The sequence below is a fragment of the Anguilla anguilla genome, chromosome 17 (assembly GCF_013347855.1).
Source record: "Anguilla anguilla isolate fAngAng1 chromosome 17, fAngAng1.pri, whole genome shotgun sequence".
Taxonomy (NCBI): domain Eukaryota; kingdom Metazoa; phylum Chordata; class Actinopteri; order Anguilliformes; family Anguillidae; genus Anguilla; species Anguilla anguilla.
In genome coordinates, this window is record NC_049217.1 from 21850109 (window position 1) to 21870298 (window position 20190).

At 49.8% G+C, this 20190-nt stretch overlaps 1 protein-coding gene across 4 annotated transcripts; it reads left to right on the plus strand.

Annotated features, from left to right (window-relative positions):
* The first annotated feature begins 3324 nt into the window (after positions 1-3324).
* On the plus strand, positions 3325-20187 carry LOC118217034 (far upstream element-binding protein 2-like). Of its 4 annotated transcripts, none has more exons than XM_035398775.1 (18): positions 3325-3772; positions 6137-6248; positions 7091-7150; positions 7340-7376; positions 7704-7759; positions 8540-8611; positions 8953-9010; positions 9404-9575; positions 10234-10332; positions 11114-11215; positions 11773-11875; positions 13297-13418; positions 15356-15652; positions 15870-15982; positions 16385-16470; positions 16574-16777; positions 17071-17251; positions 18982-20187. In XM_035398775.1, the coding sequence occupies exons 1-18, from the start codon at positions 3647-3649 to the stop codon at positions 19022-19024; spliced, it is 2043 nt and encodes a 680-aa protein (XP_035254666.1). In that variant the 5' UTR covers positions 3325-3646; the 3' UTR covers positions 19025-20187. The 4 variants fall into 4 exon arrangements, with proteins under 4 accessions (XP_035254666.1, XP_035254667.1, XP_035254668.1 ...); XM_035398776.1 differs by having other exon boundaries at positions 17071-17246; XM_035398778.1 differs by lacking the exon at positions 3325-3772 and adding an exon at positions 3847-3879.
* The last annotated feature ends 3 nt before the right edge of the window (positions 20188-20190 follow it).

A 20190-nucleotide genomic window follows, 5' to 3' on the forward strand; every position in this document is an offset into this window, starting at 1 on the left:
GTTTTGTTGTTGCCTGAAGACAACTGGGAAGTGTCACGTTCAACCACCATGGTACTCCTTTAATAGGATGAGCCACCTAGCCGTCTCCTCTGCTGAACAAATTTTGCATCTCTCCATCGCAATGTAATCTTAACATTTTTTAAAGTACTTTCCCTTAATGGTTATGATAATTACGATGCACAGGTTAGTCATCCAATTCACTGGCATTTTTTAAAGATATCTAATTTGTCACATTACTGTAACACACACACTCACAAAAAAGGCAGTCATGCAACAAGCCTGCCTGTCTGTGGCTTAAATAAGCGTGGAGCATATACTTCCCACCCCTGCCGAAGGAAATGAAACAGTCCGGGTTCCTGTCCAAGACGCTTCACTCTACCAGCATATTTTTGGGCAAAGCAGCAGCTAATTCTTCTCTCCAAATATACTTTGGTAGGAACTTAACTAATTGTCTGTGGTGTTAGACTTAGTGAGCTGTTTAGCAACAAACTTGTCCATTCTGATTAGCAAGCCTAACACCTTCCCATTCAAATGTAAATCTGGAATGTTTTTGTGTTTTTGCACAACCCCCACCTAACTTATGGTTTACTATATTTTGCTTTATATTCAGGCACTGTATCTGATGATAATGAGAGCGAGGATTGTAATTTTGGTGTGGTTCCAGTGCCTCTGTTAGCTTAGTTCAACACAACAACATGCAATGGAGAACTGGCGAATTACTGCTAACCGCATTGAAAATGTTTTGCTGTACTAAATTGGTCCCAGCATTGTGTGGCAGACCCCACAGATGGCTTGTGGGAGGGGTTGAGGTGGGTCACAAAATGACTCACAAAAAAAGAAAAAGAAATGCTGAATATGATACACTTTCCACTAAATGGCACCCATTTCATGCACTGCACTGGTTATGGTGTACGTGTGGTTATTATAAAGTGAATAGACAATGTCCATGTTTGAACATGTCATTTTTAAAAAAGGGGTGGGGTCACAGACATGATATACATTCCACAAAGTGGATTCAGTGGGGTCAGACTGTTTTGGGAACCCTTGCTGCAGTGTATGCAGGGTTTGCACACCAGCTCAGTGTACTACTGTGCCATCCGGTTCAAACAGGATACAGCTGATCATAAAGGTCTCTGAACATCAGCAGTCAACCCTAGCCCATTGTCGCGGACTCGAGAGCCAATGACTTTGAACCAGGTCATTTAAAAAGTTATTTTCTTCCTGTACCTAGGGAGGAGGAGTGTACTAGTCCACGTGCGGTGCACTTGAGTGAAGCGGGAACCAGACCTGGGTCAAATACGTATTTGTTTTTGATTCAAATACTTTTCTATGCTTTACTGATCTTGTCTGGTGTATTGGAACCAATGAAATACTCTCAAAAAAGCGCAAACTCCACCTTCCGGTGGTGTTGGCAGGCTCAGTTACACCAGGCAAGATCAATAGAGCACAGAAAAGAACTTGAATCCAAAACAGTTACGTATTTGACCGAGGTCTGGCGGGAACCATAATCTGTGTTGTTGCCCATGTTTTTAAGGGCTGCACCTTGGCTTCTTACTCTGCACCAAGCAGTGATTTCTCAAACTCTTAGCTGTCTGATCTGACGTTCCTCCACTTCAGCTTTGGTTGTAATGTGGTTATTGCACTGGAATTGGTTGCCATGATGTGCTTCATTCACATAATATTTATGTTTATTAAGACATACTGTCATGGTGTTTTGCCATCTGATAAATAATATCGGCTGCATGTCATCCTGCTATTATAATTCCTGTTACTTACAAATTTACTGAATATTTCTTCATATGGTAATTCTGCTTATGAACATATTTTCATGCATATATGTATTTATAAATATAAAAATGTTGATGAAGTAATGAGTATATATATTGTTTGAGCTACATTTTATTCTCACATTACTAAAAAATAAAGATATTTTGAATTCACTTGTAAGTCTGTTATTATTACATATTTTCATATTTTGTTATCACTCCAGAATACATTCAGTTAAATTATATACACGCTATGCTCTTAAATGAGGTCTGAGGCTCATATCTCTGTCTAATTTTAAGTTTCCTTTCTTATTGGATTTGTTCCTCGATTTGTTGTAATATAGCTATTCTTATTGTTTGTCTTTATTTAATGATTTAGGACTTGCTTGTTTAAACAAAATCAATAATAGTATTGTAATTATGTATTGCAAAGATGGGAGGGGCCTTAAATAGAAACTGACATTCCAAATTGAGAGGCAAAAAATATATAGGGTGGAGAAATTGTTTCGGAAAGTAAACTCCATCAAAGTAAAAGTTTTAGTGCAGTCTGACTGAGATTAGCTTTACAACACGCCTTCCTTTGCGAGGCTTTGCACAGACAAAATGGAGACATGGTCTTAATTCTCAATCATACAGACAACGGCTCCCTAGCCTGCCGTCAATCATTTCTAAGTGTTTCGAGGATGCCAGCGTCCACTCAGGAAAATGGCAACATGGCCTTCCTCTGTTGGCCACCTAACCGAATGCTGTATTTTTAAGATATTCCTTGTCAGGTTGTCTGCAACAGTATTTCAATTAAACCCATTAGCATTGGTTAATTAACTGTCGACTAAGTAAATGTTTTAGAATCTAGAAGTACCTCTGCATACGGTAGAATCTAGATGAAAAGGCATATATTCAGCTTTTTGATCTGAAACTTTTTTTTGACCTTATGCTAAAGGACTTTTGACCTATTTTACTTAATTATACACATTTAAAGATTATAGGGAAACTTTATCAATGTTTAAGAGAAGCACATTTGGTGGTTTTGCTCTTTTGTAAATCGCTATTGATAAAAGGGTCTACTGAATATCTAACTGTAAATTAAATATACATTTGGTGTACATTGCATAAAAAACATATTTTCTATACTATGTCAAAGCAAGCGGTAGATAGATGGCGATGTTTAATCGGTGCTTCTGATTAAAACATTTTACCGTGCCGTCAGTAGCAGACATTAGATCCGGTTTAGGGAAAATCCACTTTAAATTCTGGTTTGCCCTGTTTGAAGGACTGTATGCAAATACCACAGATCCAAACCGTCAGTGACACCACGTGGTCACTCCAGAACGCTTTGATTTGTGGTGAGCTCTTCGCAAAGTAAAACATCTTGCGAAAACCGGCCTATAATCCACGTTGTTCAATAAAACGTCAAACCTGTACACCCATCTCACGTTTCTATACGCCATGATTACCCGTCAATCAACATGAAACGGTTCTGGATTTAAAATATGTTTGGCCAGAATTACTGGTTGCTGATGACGGTTGAACATCTGATTGGTTATTTTTAGCAGCGCAAATGGGACGGTGCCTTGATTTAATCTGTTTTTAAATGTCTGGCGTTTTTTTTCTCGAAGGCTGAAGGCACTTGTTGCTGAAGGTGAAAATCGACTCGAGGTTTTGCGTTTGCGCCCTTCACTGTGTTTTTGTTTTGGCCGCTCACGGGAGAAAGCCGAATAAACTCAAGATGTGTTTCTGTTAAACTCCCGCCCCCATTCCACCATCACAACCTCCTCGCCCCTCCCCGACTCTTGCCTTTTCGTCTTCCCGCTTCTGCGCACCTCGACCCGGCCTAAACTGCCTGCTTCGAATCGACAGCCCCCCGTCGCAACACGACTAGCATGTCGGAATACAGCGCGGTGCCTCAGCCCGGGGCTGGAGCACCTCTCGGTGGGCAGTCAGCCCTGGGGGTCGGTGGCGGGATAAAGAAAGATGCCTTTGCAGACGCGGTACAGCGAGCTCGCCAGGTGAGGAGGGGGGTGGCGTGTGAGTAAAGGCAAGCTAAAGCTAAATTATAACGTGCCTGACAGTCAGATCAATGGAGCCGGCGTCATGCATGGCTAGCTGGCTAACTGTAAGTCGCGTATATATCTGATAGGTCCCCAATAAAATCACACGTTTCTGTGAACCTGCTTGTCAGCGAATTTTAGTTTTGGTATTCTCATGTGCTCTTAACTGGGAAACTTGCTGGCTAGCTGGTATGGATTCGCGAGGCCTGTGTACTAGCTAGCTAGCAGGTTAACATCAGTTACCACTGTTGGGTTTTTTGTTGCTAGTCTAGCCACAGCACGTAGACGTAGGACGAGATGTCTACAATTGCCTATAATGCAGTGTTTTGATGGTGAGACCAAATGAAAACCATTATACTAGCTAAGATGTTAGCCTGGTAAATACAACAGGCCATTAGCACCTTCATTTAACCTGCTATCTGACAAGCTAGACAACATGTTCCCAGTCAGCTAGCGGGACAAGGTCTTAGGGACTGTAGGATACATCGTAACAACCAGGCATATCAGTTTTAAGAGCAACCTGAAATGGTAGCTACGTGGTTTAAAAATATCACAGCAAATCAGTAACCAGCTGTCTGTTTACTTTTATCTAGCTGTAGTCTAGCTACCGTTTGTCACCGCAATGAAAACACCGGCTCGTCAATTGACGCTTGAAACGTTAAGGGGTGGATGGATTTGATGGATGGCTTGATAAGTAGTTAGCTAGCTAGCTACTTGGTCGGTTGGTCATACTGCTGAAGTAGCTATCTAACCTACCCAAGCTAGCTAGCTAACTTCTGAAGTGATAATATCACCACAGCAAGGTAACGCAGTGCGTATGGCGTCTCACTGAGCAATTAAACCTGTCAGTTTGGTTTGCTAACAAGCTTTCCCAACGTAAACTTTTCCGGTAAAATCGGGTCTAATCGGGTCCGATCATGCAAAGAAAAAGTAATGAACTTGACCTCAAAGGAACTGGAATTATTTGGCGAGCACCACTACGGCGTGCAATCTAGTAGTGTTCAAGTTGTAAAACCTTATGATTTTTTAATTAATGTTCTTGGATCACGTTGCCATTTATGAAAGGCGAGGCCTTGCGTTCCTGTTTCCTTATATCAGGTTAAATTCCTATCCGTGTCGTCACTGTAATTGCTTTAGTTGCTCTGAGACGTGTAGTGACGTCTCAGCTCAACCTATGTCGGTTTCAATGAGCTATTTGTCTGTGTGGATGCCGGATTAGCCCACTCATTGTGCCCTTACTTATGACCGGGGTTTAAAGTGCCATTCAGGTGCAGTGGGAATCAATAGTAGCCTAGTGGAGGTAAAGTACTGTTGCTTTTTTTGTTGTATTGGTCCTGTGGACCCAGTGGGGTATTTGCCTTGAACAGGTCTGCATCCTGGCAGCATCTAAGCTAAATATAGCCTTTTAATCCCTACTGTTTTTTAATGCCATGTTTCCATGTAAGACATGGAAATGCAGTTTCTCAGGCCGATTGTGGTTAGATTTTAACCAGCACAGCACTTTTTATGTAGCTTAAACTTCCAGTTTCTGAATGAGGAAATTGTGTGGTTGCTTGAAGCGAATGGAACAGGAACTAGAATGTCAGCTGGGGAAGCCTTTGAGGGGCTAAATTCCATTAGCAGACACTCTTATCCAGAGCAACTTACTCAGCTTAAATTATTTTAGGTACACTAACTTCATTTGATAAAACTATTGAGATATAGTATCTTTGCAGACAACCTGAACATTTGAAGCCCAGCTTTATGCTATCCGGTCTCTACCTGTTGCTGTGGAGGTGATGGTTCCATTATGCTGTCTGGTCTCTACCTGTGGCTGTGGAGGTGATGGTTCCCGTAAGGCCAGTTCAGATCAATGATTTGCAACGAGACGAAACGATTTTAGAATGTTGCAGAGAAAATTGCAGCGGTGTGAACTGGTTAGTTGCAGAGCGTCTGAAGCCGTTGCCTGGGGTCTCAAAAGACCAACCTTGTCAAATCGCCAAGTGCAGTTTTAGAACATTTACAGTCAGACGTCTTGGAATTTTGCAAGTTGCATCCAATCTCGTTGCGAATCATTGATCTGAACTGGCCTTTATGCTGCCTGGTCTCTACCTGTGGCTGTGGAGGTGATGGTTCCTTTATGCTGCCCGGTCTCTACCTGTGGCTGTGGAGGTGATGGTTCCTTTATGCTGCCCGGTCTCTACCTGCGGCTGTGGAGGTGATGGTTCCTTTATGCTGCCCGGTCTCTACCTGTGGCTGTGGAGGTGATGGTTCCTTTACGCTGTCCGGTCTCTACCTGTGGCTGTGGAGGTGATGGTTCCCTGCTGTGTGTGTGTCCCTCAGATCGCGGCGAAGATCGGTGGAGATGCAGGAGGAGGGGCCCCCTCTATGAACAACAGTAGCCCTGTAGAGAGCTTCCCCTTCACAGCACAGAAACGGCAGCTGGAGGACGCAGGTGAAGCTCTGCCCTGAACACAGTGCTCAGTACATGCTATAACTACCCTGAACGCGGTGCTCCTCGGCACACACTCACTGACCTGAACACAGTGGTCCTTAACTTGGTACACGCTATAACTGCCCTGAACGCGGTGCTCCTCAACTCAACACACTCACTGACCTGAACGTGGTGCTCCTCAACTCATCACACACTCACTGCCCTGAACACAGTGCTTCTTAACTCGATACTGCCTCAACTCAGTACACAATATAACTGCCCTGAACACGATGCTTCTCAACTCAACACAGACTCGCTTCCCTGAATGCGGTGCTCCTCAACTCAACACACTCGCTGCCCTGAACACTGTGCTTCTCAACACACACACTCACTGCCCTTAACTTGTTGCTTCTCAGCTCAACACCTGCACATTGGAGCATGCTCTCTGTCACATGTCAGCATACTTTCTCAAGCACGTATATTCACACGTTCTCTCTCATGAGCACACTGGCATCAGCCATTGGTTTTTCTGCCCGCTGGTTTACTTGCTGCCCTCACTGGAAAGACTGCATTGATCGTTTTTGGTTTTTTAGCACATAAGCAATCCTATAATGTGACTCAGCACCACTTGTGGGTTTTGTACTGCGGTGAGTTCTGTGAAATGTGATATCCCACCTGTGGAACTATTCCGAATGTCTTACTGTCACAAACTGTTCGCTTTAATTTCAGTAACTGCCACATTTAGTTCTTTTTTTACTTGAATGACTTGCCTAGTGTGTTATCTCACAGTTGTGTGTAGGATGTGCGTCATGAATGTGGTTGGTCTCATTTTGGTGTTTTATTTTCTTCCTCTTTCTCTCCAGAACAGCCAGACAGCAAGAAAATGGCCCCTCAGAGTGACCGGGACACTGCCACCGCTCTGTGTAAGCATGTTTTATCTCAGCTGTTTGTATTCCCGCCGTCCTTCCCAGCGTCTCCTCCGCTGCCTGTTTCCGCGGCGACTCGTCCGCTCCTTCCCCCTCCCTTCTACCCCCCCCCATCCGCCGCTGTATCTGTCGTTGACTTCCTTAGCGTCTGTAACCCGACGCCTGACCTGTCTGTTCCCCTCACAGCCATCAGAGCCCAGCTGGCAGCCCTGGCCCAACAGAGGTGAGCACAGCATGCACTGGAATCCATGGCAACCCCTTAATGGAGTACAGAAGCGCTTATTCATTTATTCATTCACTTTGTGTGATCCGGAGGATGACAGGGAGGAGTGGGAGGGGCTTTGGCAGGACAGGGTAGAAAAGGCTTGGGCACAAGGTTGTGGATGGAATTAGGAGGGGCTTGGGAATGAGGACAGGGGCTTGTTTTAGATTTCAGTGGAAAGAGCATTTCTCCCCCATGCTGCAGTCTGCAGTCATTTTTTCACAATCTATTTTATATCGCCCACCCCATCACTAATTACCTCTCCCCCCCCCCCCCCCCACGCTGAAGTCGGCCAACAACCACCACAGAAGACTACAGTGTCCCTGATGGCATGGTCGGACTCAGTAAGTGTTCAATCTCTCTTTCACACTCACGCACACTCACACATGCACGCACATTTACACACACACCCACGCACAAACACACGCGCACGCACGCACACACACACCCACACACGTACATACACATGCACACGTACACTCACTCACACTCACGCGCACCCACAGAAATGCACACCCGCACACGTACACTCACACACCTTTAACATTTGGTCTTCCCTTTGACTGCTCCTGGAATCCAGCCTGGCTGCGGCTGCTTAGCCTTCATTAAGTGGTAATTAAATCCTGACAAATGTAGCGTTCGGCTTCAGAGAACAAAAGCCTTGTGCTGAAGGGGATTGCACATGCACGATTAGTCATCCGCTATGTTTACTCATGGATTGGATTAAATCCAGGCATTTCCCCTCTTCCAGTGAAACTACATGTCCCATGATGCCTGTTGCCTTGTCAGAAGAGGTCTCTTCTCAGTACTAAGGTTGCAGTGTGTTTGCCTGGTCTGCCACAGCATAATATTAGCCACTGCTAATATGTTTTCCAGGGAGCACATGTGCTCCCTAATTGGCAAATTTAGGAGCACACTAATGCATCCCAATTACTAGATGTCCTCCCAAATTATTTTTCCTGTTAGCCCACATACATTTTCAGTAGCAAATGGTCCTAAAATGGGTGCACCGTAGAGCCCTGTTCCTGTTTCTTTTGGGTAGCTGAACAGTCTAGAGCTCTGCCTGCTCTTTAGTGTTGGGGGTGCTGGAGGGTAATTAAAGCTCTTTCTGTACTCTCTGACAGTTATTGGTCGAGGAGGAGAGCAGATCAATAAGATCCAGCAGGACTCTGGCTGCAAGGTCCAGATCGCGCCAGGTGAGAGGCAGATAGATGGAGGGAGAGCTGGGAAGGGGGCTTTCCTCCGAGAGCGAGCGGCTGCCTGTCCTTTCGTGTCCTCAACTTCGTTCGGGGTGGGGCGGGAGGTCGGGGGGGTCGTGGGGTCGGGGGGGCGGGGGGAGGGCAAGGGGTCGTATATGGTAGGAGAGTCAGCCACCCTACAGACTAACGCCACATAGTCTCCCCCTAATCGATTGGGTGATGCACACCGCGAGAAGATTGCACCTTGACATCGGGGTGGGGTGTCCTCTTGGTTGTGTAGACCCAAGTGAAATTGGGCAGAAGTGGGTGACTAATTTGTGTGGTTGATTTTTGTCCAGACAGCGGAGGTCTTCCAGAAAGGAGTGTTTCTCTCACAGGGTCTCCAGACTCCATACAGTAAGTCTGTGCATCCCATCTCTGCGTTTGTCCGTAAGCACCTCTCACCACTTCCACACGCGATTACCGCTGATTTTCGGGGGGGAAACGAGAACGAAAATTAAAACGATCGCCAAGCTTCATCTCGCGAATAAATTTGAGAGGACAAATGAAACGGCTCTGATTCGTTAGCTGGCGAACAAGCAAACGGCCAATCAGGGCATGAGGGAAGACCTTGAACCGTCCCTCAAAAGTCCATTCCCTGCAGATGTACTGGCAGATTTCTGGGGTGTGTGAATACGGCTGTGGGTGACTGTTTTGTAAAAGCTGTGTCTGTGTTGTGTGGTGTGTGTATATGTGCAGCAGTGGGTTTGGAGGGTGACAGCTGAACCCCTCTGTCCCTCTCTTTGCAAGGAAAGCGAAAATGCTCCTGGACGAGATCGTGTCCCGAGGCAGGGGCACGCCCCCGTCCTCCTTCCACGAGTCCACCAACGGCCAGAGCGGCTCCGTCCAGGAGATGATGATCCCGGCGGGGAAGGCGGGGCTCATCATCGGGAAGGGAGGAGAGACCATCAAACAGCTGCAGGTCTGTGCCCCCTGCTGGCTCCACCCGCAGTACAGACATTAGTACAGGCTGTCCAACTCCTACACCTGCAGTACAGACATTAGTACATCAGTACAGGCTGTCCATCTCCTACACCCGCAGTACAGACATTAGTACATAAGTACAGGCTGTCCATCTCCTACACCAGCAGAACAGACACCAGGGTCTCAGCCCTGTACACCTGCAGTACAGACACCAGGGACTCAGCCCTGTACACCTGCAATACAGACACCAGGGTCTCAGCCCTGTGCACCAGCAGCACAGACACCAGGGTCTCAGCCCTGTACACCTGCAGTACAGACACCAGGGACTCAGCCCTGTACACCTGCAGTACAGACACCAGGGTCTCAGCCCTGTACACCTGCAGTACAGACACCAGGGACTCAGCCCTGTACACCTGCAGTACAGACACCAGGGACTCAGCCCTGTACACCTGCAGTACAGACACCAGGGTCTCAGCCCTGTACACCTGCAGTACAGACACCAGGGACTCAGCCCTGTACACCTGCAGCACAGACACCAGGGCCTCAGCCTTGTACACCTGCAGTACAGACACTGGGTTCTCTGAGGGATGTGTGTGGGGAGTACTTTAGTCAGAAGTACAGCCTGAGTGAAGACTGGTTCTTCCCTCGCCATGTAGGAGCGGGCGGGGGTGAAGATGATTCTGATCCAGGACGGGTCCCAATGTCCCAACGTGGACAAACCCCTGCGCATCATCGGAGAGCCCTACAAAGTGCAGGTACTGGGGTCGCGTCCCGAGGATTCGGCAGCTTCCTCAAACCTCAAAATGCTCTTCATCCTCCTCCGACAAAGAGAAGAGAGGAAGTGGCACGAGATTTACATTACTTACACTGCAGTTACATCACACTGATGCTCTTATCCAGAGTGACTTACACAGTCTGCTGTAAAAAGAAAAAAACATTTTTATTTAATATGTAATACATTTCCTGCGGCTGGGTAATTACTGAAGCGGTTCAGGTTAAGTACCTTGCTCAAGGGTACGGTGTCTTTGCCCCGCCTGGGATCCCACCCCATAACCTCGGCTGCAAGCCCGGGTCTCTAAATGCTGTTCTACACTCCAGTCCTTGGGTTGCCCAGACAACCTGGCTGGCGGGGAGTTAATGAGAAGCCCTTGGAGCGCCGGTCTCTGCTTGCTGTGCTGTCTCTGAGCTGAGGCCTCACTCCTGCGTTACGCTCCTCTGTGGCGTCTGTGCACATGCTCACGTGCTTTCAGTCTCTGAAGCCCACGCTCCTCTCTCTCTGTGTGTGTGTGCGTGTGCGTGTGCGTGTGCGTGCGTGTGTGTGTGTGTGTGTCTGTGTCTGTCTCTGTCTGTGTGTGTGTGTGTCTGTCTGTCTGTGTGTGTGTGTCCGTGTGTCCGTGTGTCCGTGTGTGTGCGTGTGTGCGTGTGCGTGTGTGTGTGTGTGTGTGTGTGTGTGTGTGTGTGTGTGTGTGTGTGTGTGTGTGTGTGTGTGTGTGTGTGTGTGTGTGTGTGTGTGTGTGTGTGTGTGTGTGTGTGCAGCATGCGAGGGAGCTGGTGCAGGAGATCCTGTGTGAGAAAGACCACCCAGGATTTGGGGAGCGGAGCGAGTACGGGTCCCGCATGGGGGGAGGCGGAATCGACGTGAGTACCCCCCGACCACAGCCTTTTACCCCCCTGCCTCCGCCTTTTACCCCCCGACCACAGCCTTTTACCCCCCTGCCTCCGCCTTTTACCCCCCGACCACAGCCTTTTACCCCCCTGCCTCCGCCTTTTCCCTCGCTGCCTCCGCCTTTTCCCTCGCTGCCTCCACCTTTTACCCCCCGACCACAGCCTTTTACCCCCCTGCCTCCGCCTTTTCCACCGCTGCCTCTACCTTTTACCCCCGACCACAGCCTTTTACCCCCTTGCCTCCGCCTATCCCCCTGCCTACTTCTTTTACCCCAACTCCTTCTGCCTTTTACCCCCCTGCCTCCACCTTTTTCCCCCTGCCTACTTCTTTTACCCCCACTGCTTCTGCCTTTTACCCCGCTGCCTCCACCTTTTACCCCCCTGCCTCTGCCGTTTGCTCCCCTGCCTCTGTCTCCGTGGTGGCAGTGTGAGGCGTTTTGGATTCACTGTGTGCCGTTCGCCCTTACTCACGGCCCGGTGCAGACGCGCGGAGGGGAACGGGAGGCGCTAACCGCTCTGTGATTGGACAGGTCCCCGTCCCGCGCCACTCGGTCGGCGTGGTGATTGGCCGCAACGGAGAAATGATTAAGAAGATTCAAAATGACGCCGGCGTGAGGATACAGTTTAAACCAGGTAAAGCATCCACTCTGCTCGCTGTGCTGTTTAAACTGTGTAACTGGTCCCCCGCACCCCATGAAACGATGAAAATCAGGTAAGATGTCCCTAAAGAGGCAGTCGGGCATTTTAACACACGTGCAGGTCATTCAGAGTGCCGACTGCCGCCTGTAAGGACACAGTATTCAGAGAAGCTGGGACGATCTGCGAAACGTGAAGGTCATTTCAGCAAGGCCATTGCAGCGTTTAATGTGGAACTTATTTAAATCCATTACAGCGAGTTTGTGCTTCAGAGCAGTTCTTCCCAAACTGTGGGTCTTGGGCCCTCTGGTGGGCTTTTAAAATGGTGCACGTAAAAAATTTTTTTTTCCACCTTTTCTGTGATGAGTTGTGATAGGTTTACACCCAGAATTTCAATTTGCTATAACCTTGGAGCAGGCTGTTTTTCATCTGAAAAGAGACAGGTCATTTTCTGGCATTTTTTTTGGTGTATATTTTGATTGGCCCAGACAGGTTTTATGTGCAGTGGAGGACAGTTCAGATATACTTACAGAAGTTTCTGAAGAGCTGTGAGCTGTGCATGACTGGACAGGGGTTTCAGGGGTTTCAGGGGTTTCAGGGGTTTCAGGGGTTTCAGGGGTTTCAGGGGTTTGTGGTCCGAAGCATGAAATTGCACTGATGATTATAAACATACGAACGGATTAATTTCATATTGTTTATTTGTAATTATAAACACGAATAACTGTTTTTATATCATGCCAGTACTTATTTCCTTGAGTGCAGCAGTCTGTGTGTGTGTGTGTGTGTGTGTGTGTGTGTGTGTGTGTGTGTGTGTGTGTGTGTGTGTGTGTGTGTGTGTGTGTCTGTGCGTGCGCGTGTGTGTGTGTGTGTGTGTTGTGGGTAGGGTTGGGCGATGTATAGTAAAGCTAATTATCGAATGCAGTCATAGTCTCACCATATGGTATATTTTTTTGTCTTTCTGTCTTAATTATACCTGCTGCTGCAGTAAACATCCCAACTTCAGAGGCAGTGTGTGAAAAGCTTCCAGAGGAACAGAACTGCGCCGCGGTTATCTTTTAGGTGTTGATAAGGCGGCCAGTCGAGAGCAAAGCCCTGCAGCTTTTCTGTGATGACAAAAACACATCACGTGATCACACGGAAGCTGTGTGACCTTGCTGCCGATTGGCTGTCTTACCTGCGCCCAACAGATAGCAGCGGTGACGTGTTTTTCCGGGAGGCGTTTCACGCGGCCTCTGAAGCGTTGGTTGTTTGGCGTGGCATCAGGTGTAATTAAAGACAAGAAGATGAAAGAATAAAAAATAGATGCACCTCAGGGAGGCGATGGCCCTAATTGCGTTTGATAATTGTTGCTGTGTGTGGCCCGGCCCTCGCCGCGGGCCGTTTCCCCGCGTAAGCCACCTCTCGTCTCGTTGCCCCAGACGACGGCGTGGGGCCGGACAAAGTGGCGCACATCATGGGCCCCCCCGAGCGCTGTGACCACGCCGCCAGCATCATCACCGACCTGCTGCAGAGCATCCGGGCCCGAGAGGAAGGACAGGGGGTGAGTACGGCTCGGACCGCTCGTCTTCCGCTCTCCGACCACTCGTCTTCCGCTCCGCTCTGTCCGCCGTTGTGTCGCTCGCGTAGCGGATGCCCTTATCCAGAGCGATGTACGGAACAGGAGCATGTTAGTGTTCATGTGAGCATTGTCTCTGTTAGGCTGCTGAGTGGCTCATGCTGTTAAGGGCTCTGTTCCAGTGTGTGGATGGGCCCCTCAGTCTGGTATCTGTTAAGGCTCTGTTCCAGTGTGTGGATGGGCCCCTCAGTCTGGTATCTGTTAAGGCTCTGTTCCAGTGTGTGGATGGGCCCCTCAGTCTGGTGTCTGTTAAGGCTCTGTTCCAGTGTGTGGATGGGCCCCCTCAGTCTGGTGTCTGTTAAGGCTCTGTTCCAGTGTGTGGATGGGCCCCTCAGTCTGGTGTCTGTTAAGGCTCTGTTCCAGTGTGTGGATGGGCCCCTCAGTCTGGTGTCTGTTAAGGCTCTGTTCCAGTGTGTGGATGGGCCCCCTCAGTCTGGTATCTGTTAAGGCTCTGTTCCAGTGTGTGGATGGGCCCCCTCAGTCTGGTATCTGTTAAGGCTCTGTTCCAGTGTGTGGATGGGCCCCTCAGTCTGGTGTCTGTTAAGGCTCTGTTCCAGTGTGTGGATGGGCCCCTCAGTCTGGTATCTGTTAAGGCTCTGTTCCAGTGTGTGGATGGGCCCCCTCAGTCTGGTATCTGTTAAGGCTCTGTTCCAGTGTGTGGATGGGCCCCTCAGTCTGGTATCTGTTAAGGCTCTGTTCCAGTGTGTGGATGGGCCCCTCAGTCTGGTGTCTGTTAAGGCTCTGTTCCAGTGTGTGGATGGGCCCCTCAGTCTGGTGTCTGTTAAGGCTCTGTTCCAGTGTGTGGATGGGCCCCTCAGTCTGGTATCTGTTAAGGCTCTGTTCCAGTGTGTGGATGGGCCCCTCAGTCTGGTATCTGTTAAGGCTCTGTTCCAGTGTGTGGATGGGCCCCTCAGTCTGGTGTCTGTTAAGGCTCTGTTCCAGTGTGTGGATGGGCCCCTCAGTCTGGTGTCTGTTAAGGCTCTGTTCCAGTGTGTGGATGGGCCCCTCAGTCTGGTATCTGTTAAGGCTCTGTTCCAGTGTGTGGATGGGCCCCTCAGTCTGGTATCTGTTAAGGCTCTGTTCCAGTGTGTGGATGGGCCCCTCAGTCTGGTGTCTGTTAAGGCTCTGTTCCAGTGTGTGGATGGGCCCCTCAGTCTGGTGTCTGTTAAGGCTCTGTTCCATTGTGTGGATGGGCCCCTCAGTCTGGTATCTGTTAAGGCTCTGTTCCAGTGTGTGGATGGGCCCCTCAGTCTGGTGTCTGTTAAGGCCCTGTTCCAGTGTGTGGATGGGCCCCTCAGTCTGGTATCTGTTAAGGCTCTGTTCCAGTGTGTGGATGGGCCCCTCAGTCTGGTATCTGTTAAGGCTCTGTTCCAGTGTGTGGATGGGCCCCTCAGTCTGGTGTCTGTTAAGGCTCTGTTCCAGTGTGTGGATGGGCCCCTCAGTCTGGTATCTGTTAAGGCTCTGTTCCAGTGTGTGGATGGGCCCCTCAGTCTGGTATCTGTTAAGGCTCTGTTCCAGTGTGTGGATGGGCCCCTCAGTCTGGTATCTGTTAAGGCTCTGTTCCAGTGTGTGGATGGGCCCCTCAGTCTGGTGTCTGTTAAGGGATTTCAGTTTAATTTGTCCGAATTGACAACCAAAGTTGCAATGAGCATTGGACCCGTTACCATGATTAAACATTCCAAAATTATAAGAAATAGGGAAAAAGTATTCATTAAAAAATAAGAAGTGAAATTAACTTAGATTTTATGTTCCTCATAAAGGAAACGCGCTGTACACACCAAGTGCTCTCTTTGCAAATCGCAGTGGTTGCGTTGACTTGTTTAACGTGTGTTCTAATGACATGTCTGTGTGTGCTTCCACAGGGCCCCCCGGGGCCGCCCGGTCCTGGAATGCCCCCGGGCAGGGGTAGGGGCCGGGGACAGGGCAACTGGGGCCCCCCTGGGGGGGAGGTGACCTTCTCCATCCCCAGCCACAAGTGCGGCCTGGTGATCGGGCGGGGCGGGGAGAACGTCAAGGCCATCAACCAGCAGACGGGCGCCTTCGTGGAGATCTCCCGCCAGCTGCCCCCCAACGGAGACCCCAACTTCAAGCTCTTCATCATCCGGGGCTCCCCGCAGCAGATCGACCACGCCAAGCAGCTCATCGAGGACAAAATCGAGGTATTGGGGCTGAATTATTTGGGCTTTTTTTTTTTTAGAACGGATGCTTTGCACAATGTGCGGTAGGGTTGCTGACACTCGTGGTGTGCGGGCTGATGGGGAACCTGCTTGTCTGCGCTCAGTGGTAGAAGTTGCGGGGATGAACGCTGAAGGTAAATATGATTGGGTGTTCCAGACCGGGGGCGGGTCGTAACTCTGCGGCCTGTTGTGTTCGCAGGGCCCGCTCTGTCCTGTGGGCCCTGGTCCCGGTGGCCCCGGCCCCTCCGGTCCTATGGGCCCCTACAACCCAAATCCCTACAACCAGGGGCCTCCCGGAGGTCCTGGCCCACAGTAAGTACCGCCCAGTCAACCTCCAGCAACCGCGCAGAGTCCAGCGGTGCAGTGGCGACATCTAGTGGTGACTCTGCAGTGTTATTTCATTTTTGCTTCCTGCCTAAATTAATTTACAGAATTGACTTCAGACAGCTTTGAGATGCCAGCAAACATCTCAGTGCAAAGTGGAGAATGTGTTTTGGCATTGTGAACTAAATCAGGAGTCGCAGCCTATCGGTGGCCACACTCAATGAACCACACCCACTCAGTTACCCGCACTCGATGAGTCGCACCCAGGAAGTCACACCTAGTGTCAATTGAGAACGGTCTGGCCAGTGAATTAGTACTTGAAGCAGGGCAGGCGGCACGTTAACACTTTTGTGCAGTTGCCATAGTAACCGCCAGCTCTCCTCCTTGCAGCGGCCCCCCGCCTCCTCATCAGTACCCCCCCCAGGGCTGGGGTAACGCGTACCAGCAGTGGCAGCCCCCGGGACCCCACGACCCCAGTGAGTGCCCGTCTTTACGCCGTTCTCTCACCCCTTCACTCCTCCTCTCAACCTCAGCTCGTTCACTCACTTGGACTGACCCCTCCCCCTGTGCCCCCCGCAGGTAAGGCGGCTGCGGCGGACCCCAATGCCGCCTGGGCCGCGTACTACGCCCAGTATTACCAGCAGCCCCCCGGCGCGGTGCCCGGGCAGCCCCCTGCCGCGCCCTCAGGTGCCCCCGCCCCCGCCGAGCAGCCCCAGGCCGGACAGACCCCCGGGGGCCCGCCGGACTACACCAAGGCCTGGGAGGAGTACTACAAAAAGATGGGTGAGGGTCCTCTCTGAGCATCATTCTGACTGTCTGCATTTCCCTCTTCATTTGGGAACCAGCTGTCTGTTAATTCCTCCTGTCATCACACCATTATACTGACTGTGACTGTATTCCCCCCCACTCTCTCCTCCCTCTTTCCCCCTTTCACTCCCTCTATCATTCTCTCCATGTCTCTCTATCCTCTAACCCCCCTCTCCTCCCTCTCTCTCTCCCCCCCCTCCCCCTCCCTCTCTCTCTCCCTCTCTCTCCCTCTCCCTCTCTCTCTCTCTCCACCCCCCATCTCTCTGTAGCTCAGGCAGGTGGTGGTGCACAGGCAGCAGCGGCAGCAGCAGGCCCTGCCTCGGGCGGTGCTCAGCCTGACTACAGTGCAGCGTGGGCGGAGTACTACAGGCAGCAGGCTGCTTACTACGGGCAGCCAGGGGCCCAGCCAGCCGGCCAGCCCGCCGCGCCACAGCAAGGGCAGCAGGTACTGTACGTATATACAGCATGGAGCCGCCGCGCACGCACACACACACTCACACACACACACACACACCTCCACCAGCCACTCACACTCACACACACACACACACCTCCACCAGCCACTCACACACACACTCACACTCACACACACACACACACACACATACCTCCACCAGCCACTCACACACACACACACACACACCTCCACCAGCCACTCACACACACTCACACACTCACACACACACACCTCCACCAGCCACTCACACACACACACACACACCTCCACCAGCCACTCACACACACTCACACACACACACACACACACCTCCACCAGCCACTCACACACACACACTCTCACACACACACACACACACACCTCCACCAGCCACTCACACACACACACACACTCACACACACACACACACACACCTCCACCAGCCACTCACACACACACACACTCACACACACACACACACACACCTCCACCAGCCACACACACACACACCTCCACCAGCCACACACACACACACACACCTGTCTGCTTTAAACCAGCCACACACACACACACTCACCTGTCTGCTTTACACCAGCCACACACATCCATCTGCTTTACATCAGCCACTCACACACACACACACACTCACACACACACACACACACCTCCACCAGCCACTCACACACACACACACACACCTCCACCAGCCACTCACACACACACACACACACACACTCACACACACACACGCATCTGCTTTACATCAGCCACTCACACACTCACACACACACACACACCCATCTGCTTTAAATCAGCCACTCACACACACACACACACACACACTCACACACACACACACACACACCCGTCTGCTTTACATCAGCCACACACACACACACACACACACACACACACACACACACACTCACACACCTGTCTGCTTTACACCAGCCACACACACACTCTCACCTGTCTGCTTTACACCAGCCACACACACACACACACACACACACATATTCACCTGTCTGCTTTACACCAGCCACACACATACACACACACACACTCACCTGTCTGCTTTACACCAGCCACACACACACACACACACACACACACACACTCACCTGTCTGCTTTACACCAGCCACACACACACACACACACACACTCACCTGTCTGCTTTACACCAGCCACACACACACACACACACACACACTCACCTGTCTGCTTTACACCAGCCACACACATCCATCTGCTTTACATCAGCCACACACACACACACACCTGTTTGCTCTACACCAGCCACACACACACACACACATCGGTCTGCTTTACACCAGCCACACACACACACACACACACACACCGGTCTGCTTTACACCAGCCACACACACACCTGTCTGCTTTAAACCAGCCACACACACACACACACCTGTTTGCTCTACACCAGCCACACACACACACACACACACATCGGTCTGCTTTACACCAGCCACACACACACACACACACACACACCGGTCTTCTTTACACCAGCCACACACACACACACACACACACACCGGTCTGCTTTACACCTGTACACACCACACATGCACACCTGTACACACCTCTACACCAGCCACACACACACACACACCTCTACACCAGCCACACACACACACACACCTCTACCCCATTCATACACACACACAGCTGATCCTTCTGAGAGCAGGCTTTCCCTGATGTGAGGTTTGTATGTTGTTGCAGACGCAGTGAGTGGAGCCCTTCAGACTTTGTGTTAGAGGAGTGAGAGGGACCGAGACGCCATCCAGCGCAGCCCAGCCAGTCGTCTGGACTCCTTTTTCATTTTTATTTCGTTATTATTTTTTACTTCTCGTTTTGTTTTGAGGGAAGCAGTGACCTCAGTGCCCAGCCTCTTTCCGTGTCTCTTCGATGCAGATCACTTTTTAAGAAAAAAATGTGAAAAAGGACAAAAATCTTTCTTCTCTGCTGAAAGAGATGAACTTGGAGAGACCCGCAGGCCTGCGTTTTGGTTTCAGTTGCGTCCTTGATCGTCAACCCCCCTTCCCCCCCGTCCCACGGCCCACATCCCACCCTCTCGAGAACATTACACAACCGTAGACTTGGCATCCTGATCCACTGGCGGACTGAGCCGTCCACCGACCCACCAATCAGCTGCCTGCACTTTCCTGCTGTTTAATTCCCTTAGAGACCGTGGCCTCTGCCAGTACTGCATTTACCCAGGCTATCGCCAGCGTGTAGAAATCCAGTCCTGGTTTTTCTCCTTTGTTTGTTTTTGTTTTGTCATGGCAAATAAGATGGCACGGGGGGGGAATAAGTAATAAACCTTATGTTGCTTTTAAGATGTGATTTTATTTTATGCCCCCTTTTAAAAAAGAAATTACACCACCCCCACCACCAATTTTGAGTTGGAACATTCCCATCAATGCAGTCACTGGTTCTCCATCAGTTTTTGACCATTTAATTTTGTGTGGGGACAAGGGGTGTTTTTGTGTGTGTGTGTGTTTTGTTTACGTGTGTACGTGCCTGTGTGTGTGCGTGGTTACATGTCTTTGTACATGTGTGTATGCGTGATTGAGTGTGATTGAGTGTGGGGTGTGGATGCATGTTTAATAGTGTCCGTATGGATGTATACTTGCAGATGCATATAATTGTGTGTGTGGTATATGGCTTTGTGTACTATGGTACATGGTACGTTTGTGTTTGGTCGTGATGACTGTGTCACCCACATGGGACCTCCTTGTGCTCCAACTCCAACCTTGTGCTTTGATTGCTGTTTTTGTCCGGGAAAGGAAAGATTTATTTTTTTGTTTTCCCCATTATTTCTTGTTCTGAGAAGTCATGATGTTATATATTGTATGCTTGGGTTTTACTTTTTACTGCTTGTTTTTAAAAACTTCACAAATAAAAGATGATATTGAGACCTCCCAATTT